The sequence below is a fragment of the Symphodus melops genome (assembly GCF_947650265.1).
Source record: "Symphodus melops genome assembly, chromosome: 18".
NCBI classification, from domain to species: domain Eukaryota; kingdom Metazoa; phylum Chordata; class Actinopteri; order Labriformes; family Labridae; genus Symphodus; species Symphodus melops.
Genome location: NC_136708.1, coordinates 13,281,061 through 13,297,657, shown reverse-complemented (window position 1 = coordinate 13,297,657; position 16,597 = coordinate 13,281,061). Strand labels below are relative to the sequence as shown.

Genomic DNA, 16,597 nt, shown 5'->3' with positions numbered 1-16,597 from the left:
TACTCCACAGAAAGGTATCTGTGATTCTAAAAAAAGCATGTATCGGTCATTTCTTGTTGAAATTATTGCAAACTAAGAAAAAGTGACGAGACATTAATAAAAAGTGAAGGGTAAGCAACCTAGTTTTATCACCATTAATCTATTTGTTTATTGGTTGTACATTCTCATGTTTTGTATCTTTAAAGATCAACATGTCACTTTGACACCTGGTGTTTAAAATGGGTACTGCACTCCACATTCAAACATTCGACAGAGCCGTTATATTTTACGATTTAACTCAGTAGATATCACTCCTTTATGTCACAACTCTTTAATGCTCTTGATGTTAATAATTTTCTGTTTTAACTTTATACAGCATTTGAAAGCTCAATGTATGAATGGTGACTTATAAATAAACTTGCTGTGACAAAAAATGAAATGAAAGAAATGTAACGAAGATCTTTCTCACGTGCAAGAACATGAGGTTTACACAGTAAATGATCAGTCTTCTTTACTTTATGAACAAACTATTAATGGGCTAAACCATTGCAGAAATTGCAAAGGTTAGTCACATTTAAAAGACATTAAAGCACACTTGCTTGGAGCGATTTTTTCCTCATACATGATCAAAGCTTTTCCCCTTCTGAACTGTTTTAATATTAAAGTACAGCATGAATATGTTATACATGATATTAAAATTGTATAATAGATTCTATGAGCAACATATTTAAGTCATTTTTCATAAAAAGAACTGTAAAAAAATAAATAATGATAATTAGAAGTGCACAAAGAAAAAGTCTTCCACTGACTAATTTCTGCATTACTGATTACTTTGATATTTTTATTGAGTGACACTCATTTTATACATGTGCTTTTTCTCAATTACCATACTTATTTTTATAGCAGTTAATTGTATAATATGCAACATTTTAAACATACATTAGGACAAATCAAATTTACCTTAACTAAATATTTTGGTAAGTAATGACAAAAGTCAAACTCCCTCTGGGCCTGTTTGATCTCAGCATTGTGTTCATATGGGGCGACACAGAGTTTTCTTCAGCTTGTTTATGTTTCGCTCAAATATATTTCATCTTGCTACAATACCTATACAATAATATTTAGATTATTATTACTAAGTGACCCCTTTGCAAAACTTCTCTCCTCCTCATCTGCATGTTGTTTCTTATTTTTGTTAAAATTTGTTGTTCTAAATGTTCTAAAACCTGCTGTATTTCTCACTATTATCTAAACTTTCCCACTATGGTCCATTAAGGAGTGCTGCACATAATCAGCTTTGGAGTGCCAGCTTTCCGACTCAACACTCTCTTTTAATTCAGGAGGAAAAGAACTCCATTTAATTTCTTTCCAAGGCCATTCATTTAGGCATTAAACACAGGTGCAGTAAGAAAGAAATTCACCAGCTGCTGTTTTTACTTTTGCAACAATTGGTGCAGTGCCAACGGGGCTTCCGACCTCTGTGGGGTCTGCAGATCACCACCACATGTATCATTCAGTCTTTTCTGTCTTCTTTTAAAAAGTACCGTAAATTCCGGACTATAAGCCGCTACTTTTTTCTCACACTTCGAGCACTGCGGCTTCTACTCCGGTGCGGCTAATGCATGGATTTTTTATGGGGGACAATGAGCTTCTGCCGCAAAAACATTTGACTTCGTCACGTCGGATCTTAATATCAGTCATTTTGCGCTTCATGCACGCACCCTCATGATGGAAAACACACGGAGAAATACATATGATGCAGCTTTCAAGTTAAAGGCGATCGACCTGGCTGTCAAAGAAGCTAACAGAGCTGCTGCACGTTAAGATGACACTGACAGCGACAACAGAGACTGAGGAAGTGAGTAGTGAAGTCATTCTGAGGCAGTGAATGGATGGACTTTTTCTTGTGAAATATATTACGGTCATCTTTTTCATCAGCCGTGTTACAGACACCGTCGGCTAGGCTTCGTATTGTAACGGTTCATGTTGTAAAGTCAGTAGTTGATAATGTGTTCATAATTCCGATTATGTGGAGAGTCAGTGAATGCACCAGCGAGAACGTGTTGAGTGGCTGTATGAGAGAACGCTGGGGGAGAGTATTTGCGGATGTTACCGGTAGCCTACGTCTGTGTAAATAGCTCTTGTTATAGCGTGGACACCTGCGGCTTATAATCAAGTGCGGCTTATATATGTACAAATACATTTATTTACTTATTTTTAGCCGGTGCGGCTTATATCCAGGTGCGCTCAATAGTACGGAATTTACGGTAAACTAATAATACACTGTCTACACGTGCGTGCTGAAATACTAGAAATGAATCTTATCTCTAATTGTTGTCATTCAGATTGTTGATCACATTCTGAATGACAACAAGATAAAATAAGATTACTATATTATAAGATAAGATTAATTTGTGCTCCCTACATTGGCAAATTTGTTTGTAAATACTGAGTTAACTTCAGATGTTTTCACGGTACAGTGTGTGTGTGTGTGTGTGTGTGTGTGTGTGTGTGTGTGTGTGTGTGTGTGTGTGTGTGTGTGTGTGTGTGTGTGTCTGTGTGTGTGTGTGTGTGTGTGTGTGTGTAGTGGAGGGATGGGGCCTCCAAGATGTTGTGCCCAAGGGCCTATGCATTCCTAACCCGTGCCTGCCTGCACGACAACAAAACGCAGACACAAAAGGTTAAAGACCAGCTGGATGATGTGGCAGAGCATTTCCACAAGGACACAAACCTATTTCCCCTTGAGAGCTATAATAGATCAAAACAGAGCTAAAAAGAGAGTGACTGTTTTGACTCGCATTCATCACAATGTTCTGAATGTGAAAATAACCACATTTTTCCAAACATCTTAGGTTAATAAAATCGTCATGTTTTAAAAAAAAAAAAAGGCTGTGCTGTGTTTTCAGCTTTCTCATGTGCAATAAATGAAAAATCCACTGAGTACAGATTTAAAGAAAATGATCTGTGTTGGTCATGGTACTTTGTCAGGCATCACATTGATATTTCTGTGCCCAGCAGTGCACCGTTTTAACATACTGTAGCTTTGAAGTCCATCATTTTAAAATCAAAGACGTTCAACATTCATAAATCATTTGCTATAGATCCTCCCGGAAGCTGCCTTGAGACGGATCACCACAGCCGGTTTTTCTCTTCTGTTGAATATGGATTTTAGTGGCTCATTTTTGTATTTTCTATTTGCAGAGACATGTTCTATATTGCTTCTCTGACAAACAATAACAATAAAACAATTCTGACAATTATCTGCACTTGTACCAATTCCCTGGCGCTCCAAGACAAATGAATGGTTTTTGTGCCTTTGGGGCATTAAGGTATTTGGAGCGATGGAGATGTACCTGAACACTTTTTTTTTTTTATTCACACTGCAGAGAAGCAAACACATACACACAGAAATAAGAGGAAATGTGCATTAATCTCCATACAAAAGGAAACACATAAAAATAGAGCTGTCGAGGCACACACACACACACGTGTGAAGAGTAACAACTTCAAGCATGCATGTTGCCACACAAACACACCCACACACAATTTCACTTATGCAGAATTGTACCCACATAAACAAACAAGTACACATTAAAAATGCGCTTTTACAGAGTCTTAAGAAAGCAGAAGCCCACTCCCCATGGCATGACTCAGACAGCCATATGCTGCTGCAGAGACTATTGTACAGAGGAGATTCAGAGGGAGAAGGAGGAGAAAAAAGAAAAAGTGTTCACAGCGGCAACAAAAGAATGGGAGGAGGAGTGAGGAGGGGGAGAGAAAGAAAAGATGGATAAGCAGGAGGAGGCAACAGATAGGATGAACAAGAGAGATGACAGGCAGAGATAAAAGAATTAAAGAGCAGCAGAGGAAGAGGAAGAGGAAGAGGCTTTAAGAAAGTGCAAAAGTTTTTATGCTGATAAAAAAGGGATTAAATACATAAAATACAACCTTAAATCTATACCAAAGTGCATATACTTCACAGTTCATTCACTACCTCATTCATTAAGAAGAGTTGCCACAGTGACTCATGTCTTTTGTAACTATAAGCCCAAACATGACTCACACACACATACAGTGTGCAACAGTAAACATGTAATCCCCGCAAAATGAGAGGGTCATTTATTATACTAATTATTTAATAAGCATGTAATTTATGTGTTACACCCTGATGACCTCTGACCTTCACTCTGGCATTTAACAGTGGATGATATTTAAGCTGTATGATGGTGAGTACACAGTTTCTTTAAAGCTGCTGTTGATGCAGTTTGCAAAGTGTATTTTATTTATTTATTTTTTTAATCAAAGATTTATTAGTTTGCAGAGCTGGAAACGAACTTCGAAATCCCCTTCCACCACCTGCGTCCTTGGGCAAGACACTTAACCCCTAATTGCTCCCCTGATTGTATAATGGATTAACACTGGTGGAAACCTTACACAGCAGCCTCAGTGCGAGAATGTGGTGTGAATGACTGAAAGTGTGACCTGTGGTTTAAAAAGTGCTTTGAGTACACAAAAGACTAGAAAAGTGCATTACAAGCACAGGCTCATGTAACAGTCCTTCTACTAAAGGACAATTTATTTTGAATAAAACTTTGATCTGGATACGGTATATACCAATCATTATTCATGTTTCATTTTATTGGCAGCCCTTTTAATCAGTGTATATGAAAGCTCCTTAACTAGACTATTAAAACAAATGCCTAACTACCATGACATTAACCCAGACACACTATATATCTGTTTTATGTGATGGATCTACATTAAATACTTGCCTGAAAATAAACAATGAATTGTATTAAGGAAATATCATTCACCATTATGCTGTATGGTTAAGGCCATTAATTATCTAGCTTCCATTAATGCTTAGAGTGCAATGTCTTTAAAATCATGTCTACACTGTGGCTGTGTTGCTTTCAATATGTCATTAATTAAGGAGCATCTTTAAAGGTAATTAGTATAACTGTTGGAAGTAATGCAAAGGTGCATCATTTCCGAATCAAATTAAAACACACGCAAAATTTATTTCAACACATACACAACACACGCTGTGCTTAAACAAACTACATTGTGTTCATGCTTTTAAACCTGCCAGGTGAGCATCTAACAGACTACTCACATACTGGGGTTTCCTACTTTCTCTATTGTAAAGTGCACTGAGCTTTGAAAATATGTGCATTTATCAACCAAGAACACCCACCTGGTCTATCTCCATGAGCTTGGGGAAGGCCCCCGGCCACTCAATGGCCACCTTTACGATGTCTGCCGGAGGTGGCATGGCTGACAGGGGGGGGGTGTGTCTGGTCCAGGTGACACTGCCTCACACCTCTGTCACTGGTATTTGGGAAATCTCATTCAATCCTGGAAGAGAAAAGAAAGAAAAAAGGGCAGACTGGTCAAGAACAGAATATTTGCACACAACCTTTGTATTTGTATGAAACAGCTCCAACAAATACCGTAAATTCCGTACTATTGAGCGCACCTGGATATAAGCCGCGCCGGCTAAAAATAAGTAAATAAATGTATTTGTACATATATAAGCCGCACTTGATTATAAGCCGCAGGTGTCCACGCTATAACAAGAGCTATTTACACAGACGTAGGCTACCGGTAACGTCCGCAAATACTGTAGCGTCCGTACGGACGTTAAAGGACGACGAGAGCGTTCAAATAATAACTTAATGACCACGCCGTTTACAGCAGAGAGCAACACATAACTTGCCGTAACAATCCAACTCTCTCCCCCAGCGTTCTCTCATACAGCCACTCAACACGTTCTCGCTGGTGCATTCACTGACTCTCCACATAATCGGAATTATGAACACATTATCAACTACTGACTTTACAACATGAACCGTTACAATACGAAGCCTAGCCGACGGTGTCTGTAACACGGCTGATGAAAAAGATGACCGTAATATATTTCACAAGAAAAAGTCCATCCATTCACTGCCTCAGAATGACTTCATTACTCACTTCCTCAGTCTCTGTTGTCGCTGTCAGTGTAATCTTAACGTGCAGCAGCTCTGTTAGCTTCTTTGACAGCCAGGTCGATCGCCTTTAACTTGAAAGCTGCATCATATGTATTTCTCCGTGTGTTTTCCATCATGAGGGTGCGTGCATGAAGCGCAAAATGACTGATATTAAGATCCGACGTGACGAAGTCAAATGTTTTTGCGGCAGAAGCTCATTGTCCCCCATAAAAAAATCCATGCATTAGCCGCACCGGAGTAGAAGCCGCAGTGCTCGAAGTGTGAGAAAAAAGTAGCGGCTTATAGTCCGGAATTTACGGTACATTCATTTCATGCAAAGTATAAAGGTCAAGAGGCAATGAGTCCAAACAAGACAAAAGTATGCAGTATGGAACTTCACATTATTTTCTGGAATCATTTCAACTATTTTATTTTACGATTGGCGAACACATTGCTCCAACTCTTTTTAATCAGATGCATAGATATATTTGTATTTGTCCTATGAAATTACTTTTTTGTAGCAGCAAACTCATTTAATTTGCAGCTGCTGACACGACACACATTAGGGCTTGCCGTTGGGGCACTTACAGTTGAATTCCAAAGTTAAACTGCTAATGAAGTCACAGCAGGTGAGCAAATAGGAAAGTTGTAATGGTTTTTAAAAGAGTCTCTGTTTAGAAGGGGGCCTTGCCTTTGTTCAGTCTATAAAAACAACAACACAAATAAATCTCCCAATGACTACAAGAGTGATGTTTGAGAGGCCTTTTAATCATTTTGACTGCAGCTTCAGAAAGCAAGCCTTTGATAACATTTAAGTTAGGCATGGTAGTTATGATTTCAGCTTTGAAATGCACAGGACAGATTTATATACCAGCAGTTGTTTACTATTCCTTAATGTTTATTAATGATTGTGTCAATAAATCAGAATTTATTTTATATCAAACTTCCAATTCTATATTATTTATTTTATATCCAACTAGTCCGGTAACAAATCTGTATCTTCCTTGGTATAATAAAATCCAGATCAGATGTCTTCATCTGTGCCAAGATCCCAGTCTTGAGATAACTCATGTTATCAGTCTTTTTCTGGTCAACACACAAGCTGAATCTGTACTTTAACTCCACTGTACCTTGGTTAATACATGTAACAATATGCCAACAATATTTTTTCACACAATCTAAATATCAGACACACGGTCCTGGGGGTCTCCTCCCTGTTTTCTTTCCCTGTGCAAGATTTCTGACAGAGGAACAGCCTGATTGACTTGAAATACTGTTACTTTCTAAAATAAGCCTGTTAGCAGCCTGGTTGAAAAACAGCCAAATCAGAGCGTCTCCAAACAACACAGAGGGGAAGCTGGGTAAAGCAACTCGCGTGTTTGCACTGCAGGGGTTCTAATAAAACCTGTCACTGCTCAGTTATCGAGAGGAAAATGTACAATCGATATCTCAAAAACCAAGAGAGGAAGGCATCAATAATGCACCCTGTCTAGAAAGCTCAGATCATCCCAGTAGCGGGTACAGCAGCCTGTTTACATTTTTTATATCGATACATAATGCATAAAGACGGGCTCAGATTCATTCCTGGGAGAAACTATGGAGAACAGTAGTCTGAGTGTTGATATATTCCCTATCTGTGGAGGCATAATAGTGAGTGATAAAACACAGACACAAATGATGTGCTAAAAGAGTGCGTGTTCGATGAGCGTGTAGTAGCTTAAAGACAGTTTATTAAATAAGACTGGCCTGGCGTTGTGTGTGAGTCACCCCTTAATGATCCACATAGCCTTTATTCAAGGGCCTGTTGCCATGGCAGCCGTGCATCAATAGCTCGAGATGTGGATACTTCTTTCTTACTTTCCGAAGTGCGTGTCATACTCAAGTCACGTTTGTCACAACTATCCCAAACATGATTCACTCACTGAAATCTGAGGGAGTGTGTTCACTGAAGATTAGAGCGGTTTTGTAACACATGTTAAATACTTTCTGTGAGACTTTCCCCTGTAGCTGAGTATCTTTCTGCATCCCTTCTGCAGTGATGCTGTTTTATTGAACACATGATAAAATGTCAGTCGTGTTTTCACAGATTAGCATCCTTCTAAACACTGGCTGAAGACACTGGCTGACAATGGAAGCTTAACAGCTGCAACTTCAGAGGATGAACTTGAGAGTTGAGATGTTTTAGCGAAGCAATAGGAATGCAGTTTAAAGGTCCTACAACGAGCCAATGGGCTTGGATCAGTGACAGCATGGGTTTGTGACTAGGGACCAAGCGTTTTATGCGGCTATTGCTACTGCTAACAGGAAGTAAGAGAAGTCGCGTTGGCGCAGACTTTGAATTTTTGCACATAGATGTTCCTTAAACATGTACAAGACATCTGGAAAACACACTAAAGAGCAAAACAGAAAAATCAGAATGTGGGACCTTTAAGGGATACGTCTGCTGAACTGTCCGTCTATTGTTCAAAAGTGAAATGTCTCCACATCGACTGTCGGTAGTGTGAATTAAACTTGGTACAGTTTAATTCCCCTCAGGTTGAATAGTTATAACTTTAACCACGTGACTTTTCCTCCCCCTCCCCCAGCTATCTGATGACAATCAAGCCTTTGGCATGTTTTTTCCAAACTTGCGTTCAATCAATATTGAGTATGTGGGCCAAGATTTCCTCCTTGACCTGGTCATTGTGTACATTCCAGCTAAAAACTTCAGACACAATAATGGTGCATAGGAGACAGTTTATCTCTCTAACTTCATATAAATGCAAAATGTAAGGGTAGTTTCAACCCAGAAAAAGTAAAAGTAAAGCACAACCATCCTTTTAGCTAAATGCAAAGTACTTTCTTCCAAACAGCATGATAAGGTTTGTTGTTTTAATCGATATCATTACAACTCTTGAAAGAACAAACCTTAAAGATCAAACCGATGACTGACCTCCTAACTGCTTATGTATCTTAAACATCACATATGAATTACAGAGGACTCTGTGTGATTCAGGGGTGAACTTCGACAACCTATTAGACAGTGTTTAACGACGGCCACATTTAACCCACAATCCACTGCTTTTTGGGTTACTTCCCTTGTTTGGTTCGGATCAAATTCTACCGAACTGTGGTGCACTTGGAAGTGAACCAAGACCCCAGTATTTAAGCCGAGCAGAGTTCAGTTCTTTGGACAGCACCAGAGTTTGTTTGAGCATTCACATCTACTCAAACCACACAAATTACCTGACAAAGTGCACCAAAGTTGGTTTCAAATGGGCAAAACAGCTCAAGGGATGCACCCTCACACTTCATAACAGGGATGTTGCAGAGTCACCGCTTTGTGTTCATGGTTGTGTCTTTGTGTGTCTTTTTTTTCCAGCATCTTATCGTCTTCCGAGAACTCCAGGTGACTCACAGAAGGCCGGCCTTGAGGCTTATTGATTGGATGCAATCAAACACACCAGAATACACACCTATCTCACTGCTGACAGGCACGGTAAATCCCTTGAAAATGGGCTTGAAGGTAATTGAGAGACACAAGGGTCCACATCAGCAGCACAAACGGTCTAACATTCATTTGATCATCATGCTTTTTTTCTTTTTAGAACAACTTGTTATTAGGCTTGCTGCTATCAAAGGTCATCATGTCAGAGCAGGTGATTTGCTACAAATCTGGTTTAGTGAATTGAGTATTTATTTCTCTCTCTTCGAGAAGGTTCAACAAGCTAACAGGACTTAGCAAAGTTTCATTTCTTTTTTTCTTGCAGGATCCCTTCCGTTCTTCATCCTTGCTTCCTTCATTCCTGTTTTTTTTGTTTTATTTTCTCCACCGCATCGGACTTGTTCATGCTTTTTATGACTCTTCTACTTTTCCATACAGTGTTGTTTCCCCCCCCCTCCCAGAATATTAGAAGAAATTAGAACCGTCCCCCCCAAAAAAAGTATGCAACAGAACTGACTATCTGTGTTCTTATCTCTTTCAAAGCACATTTACAATCTTCCATTAGTTTATTTGCACTTATTTTTTGTATACCGTGAAGACCATCAAACCTCTATAGGTTAACTGGGCTCTGTTCCAGGAAGGCATTGTAATCTGCGAGTGTGTGTGTGTGTATGTGTGCAGTTAATCCGTCTTCAAGTGCTCGCACACCTGCTGTAACCAGAGAGGCATGTGCCGCTGGGTTCACAGTGGCCAGAATTCCTCAGGAATAGCTCCAAAAGAGATTTTTTTTTTCATGTTACCCACAGGAACTTGTGATCTGATCTGCAGCCAGAAGTTGAAACTTAAAGAACGAAAGCATCAATAAGAAGACGGGAGAGAGAGAGAGAGAGAGAGAGAGAGAGAGAGAGGGTGAGAGGAGGGAAAACAGAGGAAGAGAGGAGGCCTGTGATTTGTTTGGGCAGCAGAAAAGTGCCAGGTTTCACCTCAATAATTCAGGATGTGTAATGTGAGGGTCTCATAGTCTGCCAAGGGATGAGGGAGGGAGGGAAAAAAAGAGAGAGGAAGGTGAGAAATAGAAGTGAACATGAGGAGACAGAGAAGGAGGTAATAAGACTAAAGGAAGACAGACACAGACAGTTCACATGGACGATTGACGCTAAAAGAAAGACATGCAGCAGTGTATCAAGAAGTGTCAAGAGAGTCAAACTTTACAATTCCAAGAAAAAAACATTAGATTTCATTTTTATGACACCACCATTTCTATCATTTGTTTTTTTTTCTTTAATTTTGTAATCCCCTTGATGCATTTTTCTTTATTGATTCGTTCAAAAAGGCAAACCATTTTAGAGTCAACAACTGTTTTGATAAAGAGGTTTACACCAGTTGGTTCCAACTTTCAGTTTTCTTCGTCAGATCTGTTTAGCCTGCCTCCATGGCATTTATATAAACATAACAAGAGGTTTGACAAAATATCAACATCAGTTTAGAGACTAAACTGCTACAGTATTAGCTTTCTTAGTGAAGTGACACCACGCTTTGAAACGCTTCTACACATAGACTACTTGTTGCAGAATTCAAGCAGAGTAGATGCATTCCCCAGTACCAATGGACTGGGGAATGAGAAACTGGTACTAGATTTCAGATTCCTATCCCTCCTACAAACCAAGAACAACCTGTCCACGAATTAGCCAAAGAAAGCTGGTATTACAACAAATTAAATGATGTATCATGAAGTTAATGATTCACTTCGTGGCATTAAGCTCCTTTCTCCCACCAACTCTGCTAAAAAAAATAATTGCAACTTAATTGTACCTCACAGCTGTCAAGAATTGTAATAATGAGGTAAAAAAAAAGATACTTGTTTGCTGTGTTTAAGAATTTTCTAACACTTTGAAATAAGTTTTAATTTGAACTTTTTCAGGGCTCAGTGGCAAAGAGAGAGGGTAAGAGAGAGAAGACGAACAGATTGAGACTGGAGGCTTGAAAAGAAGGGGAAGAAGTGTAAAGTCTAACGTTGCATTTTTTATTTAATTTTGTTTTAAACTGTGATCATTGTAATCTTTTAGCTCTAACTTTCTTCTTCAGTAAGCTGCTGATTCAACGCCATCTATCTCTGCTGCTGACAAGCTTCTTTTATTGGGAAACCTCAACCTCCTGTAGTAGACCTCATATGTAACTATCTTGATCTTCATGCTTGTTTCACACATGACACAGTCCAACAGCTACTCAAGAAAGGCTGACTCACTCTGACTACCCTAAAACAGATTTATTCCCATTTGCAGTCTGAAATTGTTTTGGTTTCAAAACATTTCAATCTATTATTGTCGTAAAAAGCATCAGGAAATAATCCAATTTGGAAAAAAAAAAACCATGCTAACCATTAAAAAAATAAAAATAAAAATCCTTCTTAGCTTCTTTTACGCACACGCTAAGACGCGTGCAGAAGCACAACACCAGCCTGTCAATCAAAACACTTCTCTTGGACTGAAAATTAATCCTCTTAAACTTCCACATCCGGCTGCTAAAGCTCTCATGTGCTTAGAGTGAGTGTGTGACATCAAGTTAACAGTTTGATGTGCATATTGAGTGTGAGAGTGTACAGAGTGTAAAGTTCTGCTTCAACTATTGTGTAGACAACTCTGTGTGTGTGTGTGTGTGTGTGTGTGTGTGTGTGTGTGTGTGTGTGTGTGTGTGTGTGTGTGTGTGTGTGTGTGTGCGCGTGCGTGCGTGTGTGCGTGCACGGGTGTATTTGTGTTAACCTATGCACTGGATGGATTTCAAAAGGACCCCTTCTAGCTCTTCATTTGATGACTCTACAAAGAGCCCGCCTCGCCACAGGGGCTTGTGTGTGTTTGTGTGTGTGTGTGTGTGTGTGTGTGTGTGTGTGTGTGTGTGTGTGTGTGTGTGTGTGTGTGTGTGTGTGTGTGTGTGTGGGGTTGTGTTTTAGAGACTACAAGAAGAGCACAATCCTTTATCTGTGAGCTCAGACAAAAGCCAACGACACAGAGGAAGATGTGAGAAAAGGACTGAGTTATTGTTGCTTCGAGCATGATGCCTTCTCACACCAACAAACCACACACACGCACACACACACACTGGCCACAGGATGGTCATGTTACACCCCTTAAGGAAAGGTGTGTGCATTTAAAAAAACACACACACAAGTAACTAAACACCAATATTGAAGTAGGGATTTATTGCCCTCTTAAGTTCAAAGTTTCAAGCTGGTTTCAACTCTGACCACACCCAGCAGTGTTATTTAGCCCTGACACAACGTGGACACAGGTTTGTGTGTTCAGTCGAGGCTTCATTTAGACTGAAGCAAGGATCCCCTTCCTCAATCTAAAGCAAATGTTCTGATGCCTCAACAAAACCAAATTGACCAAATTAACCAAGTTAAGATTGTTTTTGAGTTGACAGAAGTCATTCAAAGCTAAATGTTTCTCAGCAAGTTTTTTCTTTTTCTTTTTTAAATAATCTGACCTGCTTTTTCTAATTTATTCTCTCCAACACTTTATTTGGAATGTTTTGTACAAACACATTATTCCTTATTGCAACTTGGAGCCCTGCATGAATGCTTTCAGATCCAGTGTCATACATTGAAGATTTGGGGCACACACTAGAAGTCTTAGTTGTGGAGTTAGAAGTGAAACATGTTGCAATGGCCAAAGATGAAATCTTAAACTCTTTATCCATTTCTCATTCTAACCATATATTAGCTACATTATATCTAATGTCTGTACAACTGTGATCTATTTAACAGGGCCGTTCATCCCAACCCAGGTTCAGGTATTAAAGTTGAGTTGATTTATTATGCTGGAATTTTGGTTTGGATAATTTCCTAAATCTACTCCACGATATTTCCACTTCCTCCGTGGAAACTGTAGAAGTACATTAACCTTTAGAATAGATTCCTTTGGTTGGGAAAAACTGAAAATTAAAAACAGGAACACACCATTGTCCCAAGAGCACAACACCACATTAAAACTGAGAATCTTAAAAATGCAACTATGTTATGCCCAATCCTTACCAGACATGTACACAAAGAGACACACACAACAGCCAGCCCACAGGAAAAGCAGCTGGCTCTAAGACAAAAGGCTGTCAGATCAGCTACAAATAAAGGAGAAGGACAAAGGGAAAAGGGGGAAGGCAGGGGTCAGGGTTTTGAAATACAGCTTCACGACTCAACCAAAGGAGGAAGTGTCGTCTGCTCTTAAAGAGTTGACACACATAGAAACCAAGAAAACTCTCAGACAATAAATGTTCCCCACAGACAGAGGAGGACTTCACTTGAACATAGTTTTTAGGAGGGAAACGTCTTTGATTTAGCTTGCTCGCTGGCGACTCTGGGTGACATTCGAAGAGCCTGCACGCCTCTGGTTGTCACTGAACTGCTGCAACCAGGATATCCTGTCAAACGCTGGTACCTGCAGCTTGTAACAACTGTCAACCTTAGCAAACCCAACTCCGACAGAGGCATGAGGCCGTTTAGAGGACAACAAGTCGACTCTTTTTCCTCACGCAGCATTCAGCTGGATCAACTGTGATTTAGTCTGGATCCATAAATGTGCTCACGGAGAGTGAGTGAAGCATGGCGCTACAGAGTAATGCTGAACAAGGTATAAGACCAGCAAAAACAGCATTTTGCGAGCAGAGCAAGCATGCAATTTCATGCACACAAGAGAGTCAGAGACAATTAAAGGGGCTTGGGTAGCAGTCTCCAAACCCATTTAATTGAAACATGGGAAAAGAGAGACACTTGGAAAAAATACGATAAGGTCAAAATACAGGCACTTAACTAATCCATATTGTGTTTTGTGAAGGAATTAAGTAATCTCCCCAAAAAAATAAGTTTGGAAGCAGCAGATTTATCAGCTGTATAATAATGCTCCTTCTAAAGTAAATAAAAAATATTTTCATCGCACCACAAGTCGATGTCACCCCCAAACCATGAGGCCACAACTGCCCTCAAACACATCCGTCCTTTGCTATTTCCATTCTTCACTGGTTAAAAAAACAACAGAGTCCCATCTTGAATCAGCCTACAAGCATGTACCGAGACACTCACTGCTCCAGACTGCTAACATCTAACCACAATGTTTTACCCACTTGGTGACACACTGGAGGGGAGGCAGGAGGGCACACAGAGCCGCACCCTGAGGCCTTCTGCATCCTGTGTCGCGTGTAGAGGAAAAAACAGTGTTAAGATGAGACGACTCACCCAGAAAAGAACCAACAGGCTCTGTAGTTTGTTCTTCTCTGAGTCAACCAGCTTAAATTAGAACGAAAAGGAAGCTCTTTTTTCCAACAACTCTAGTCTGAGTATCTGTCTACAGGCAAAGTGCCTTCAGCATCATAATCCATAGATGAAGACTTCACAACAGTTTGTGCAGTGCTGCGTCTTAGGCAAAAACTGAAACGACCAAGAGATTGCTGAGGGAGACGCACAGAAGGAGGAAGTAGGCGTTTGTAGAGAAAAGAGGAAACAGGTTTGTCACAGAAAAAAGCGGTAAAATTCAAAGACAGGATGACAGCGAGCCGAAGCCGAGTACTAGTAGTGTTGAGTCGAGATTAACAATCCCCCAACATGTTTTTCGCACTGAATGTTTTTCTTTGAGAAGAAGATTAAATATGTTGTTAAGAAATGATGCAGGTGGATTTGTTAACTTTTGGACAGGACCAGACTACTTCCCCCATTTCTGTCTAAACTAAGCTAAACAGGTTTATGACTTTTACCTAATACCTGGCCCAATATGAAAGTGGTGTCTATCTTCTCATCTTATTCTCTGCAAGAAAATACATTTAACTTTATTTATTTATTTTACAAAATGTTAAAATAAATGATAAACCTTTAAATTTCTTCAAAAATACAGAAATCCAAGCGTCAGTGCTGCTACAGCCAATTTTTATTTTATCTGGCATTCAACATTGCTGTCCACTGACAGCCAGAATGTGAATAGACAAACATAGCACACGCTTTCACTTCTCCCACTGATGCAACAGAGGCAGAGCGGTCTATAACCAGTGCCAACATGGAGTCACATGGTTTACATTGCCACAAAAGACTCATGAGCTACGAGGCTAAGTGCCCAAAATGAAACATTTAACTGTCCAAGCAGAGCGATGACATCTTCATTTCAAACTGGGAGCTCAACGGGCCGTCTGTGCAACTGGGACACACACAAAAAAAAACAGATGTTTACTCCACCCAGGCTGAGGTCAACTCTGGTTCGCAGGATCCTCGTAAATGCAGACTTTGGGGACTTTGCGTTCTGATTTAAACTCTCTTAGAGCACTTAAATGGGAAAACATTTTATTTAAGAAACCAGTCAAATCAAAACAACCCTGTAAAGAGAGTTTTTGTCATATGTTTATCTGAGTAAATGAGACAAAGAAGAGTTATGTGGGGATGCTTTTTTTGTGCCTGAGGAAGTGAAAACAGTTAAGAGGACCTTTGTCGCTAATTTTTTTCTTGCAAGGCAGCTAAGAATATCTATGATTTAAAACGCAAGTGTCTGTCAGGGAACGAGAGTCTGCTGAGTCAGAGGGCTCACTCACGACTCTACCATGTCAAAGTTTTAATGATCTCTCCAAACTATCTCAGCTCCCTTATAAACAGCATGCCTCTGTGCTTTCTCTCAGCAAGACTGAGACATTAAGGGTGCTGTATGCTGCCGCACCTTTCAAATCCCCCTCAGAGGAGGCCGCATCATACCAGCTTGTATCGATGTTTTAATAAACTATCATCGTGCAGTGGTACCATATTCTGTATCTGTTTTGAGATGTTTCCAGATGTTTTGCAGGAAACCGTTGGCCCTTTACTGTAAGAAGATTTACGGTAATTCAAGCTCAACACAGCTGTTCTTCTTCATGATCTAGGATCAAACAGCCAAGTGCTCACAGCCACCCTTTAGTCCCACAAGTGTAAGGCTGCTGTTTGTTGTTTTTTCATATCAAGTCCCTTTTAGACCTATTTATGACATTGTGCTGTTAACGTGTAACCTTAAACGGACTGTCTGGCTGGGTTGGTAGAGGTATTTGGGCCTAGTATGCAAGACCAATTGTGTTGATAAGTGTTTGGCAGACACATATGCAAAACATTTCTGCTTGATGCTGCCTCCAAAAGACAAGGAAAAACATACTCCATATCAAAATGTCAGATTCGGCAGCTGAACAGAACACGTTTTATAGCCTGGTACAAAAAGGTTTTTGGTCTCAAAAG

General features: G+C 39.8%; 2 protein-coding genes across 6 annotated transcripts in view; one reads left to right on the top strand and one right to left on the bottom strand.

Annotated features, from left to right (window-relative positions):
• The window catches only part of cd164l2 (CD164 sialomucin-like 2), a 102,379-nt gene extending 91,000 nt beyond the window's left edge, over positions 1-11,379 (top strand). Inside the window, exon 7 of the mRNA XM_079368587.1 lies at positions 11,370-11,379. The gene's annotated coding sequence lies outside the window, so the exon portion shown is untranslated. The remainder of the gene's footprint in view (positions 1-11,369) is intronic.
• Positions 1-16,597, bottom strand: part of elmo1 (engulfment and cell motility 1 (ced-12 homolog, C. elegans)) — a 97,676-nt gene that overhangs the window by 58,699 nt on the left and 22,380 nt on the right. For 4 of the 5 annotated variants that reach the window (XM_079368578.1, XM_079368580.1, XM_079368582.1 and 1 more), the window contains exon 2: positions 5,177-5,337. In XM_079368578.1, the coding sequence (XP_079224704.1) occupies positions 5,177-5,254 (78 nt within the window). In that variant the 5' untranslated portion in view covers positions 5,255-5,337. Of the gene's footprint in view, positions 1-5,176; positions 5,338-14,596; positions 14,795-16,597 lie in introns of those variants that run through there. The other variant, XM_079368579.1, reaches the window with a different exon arrangement.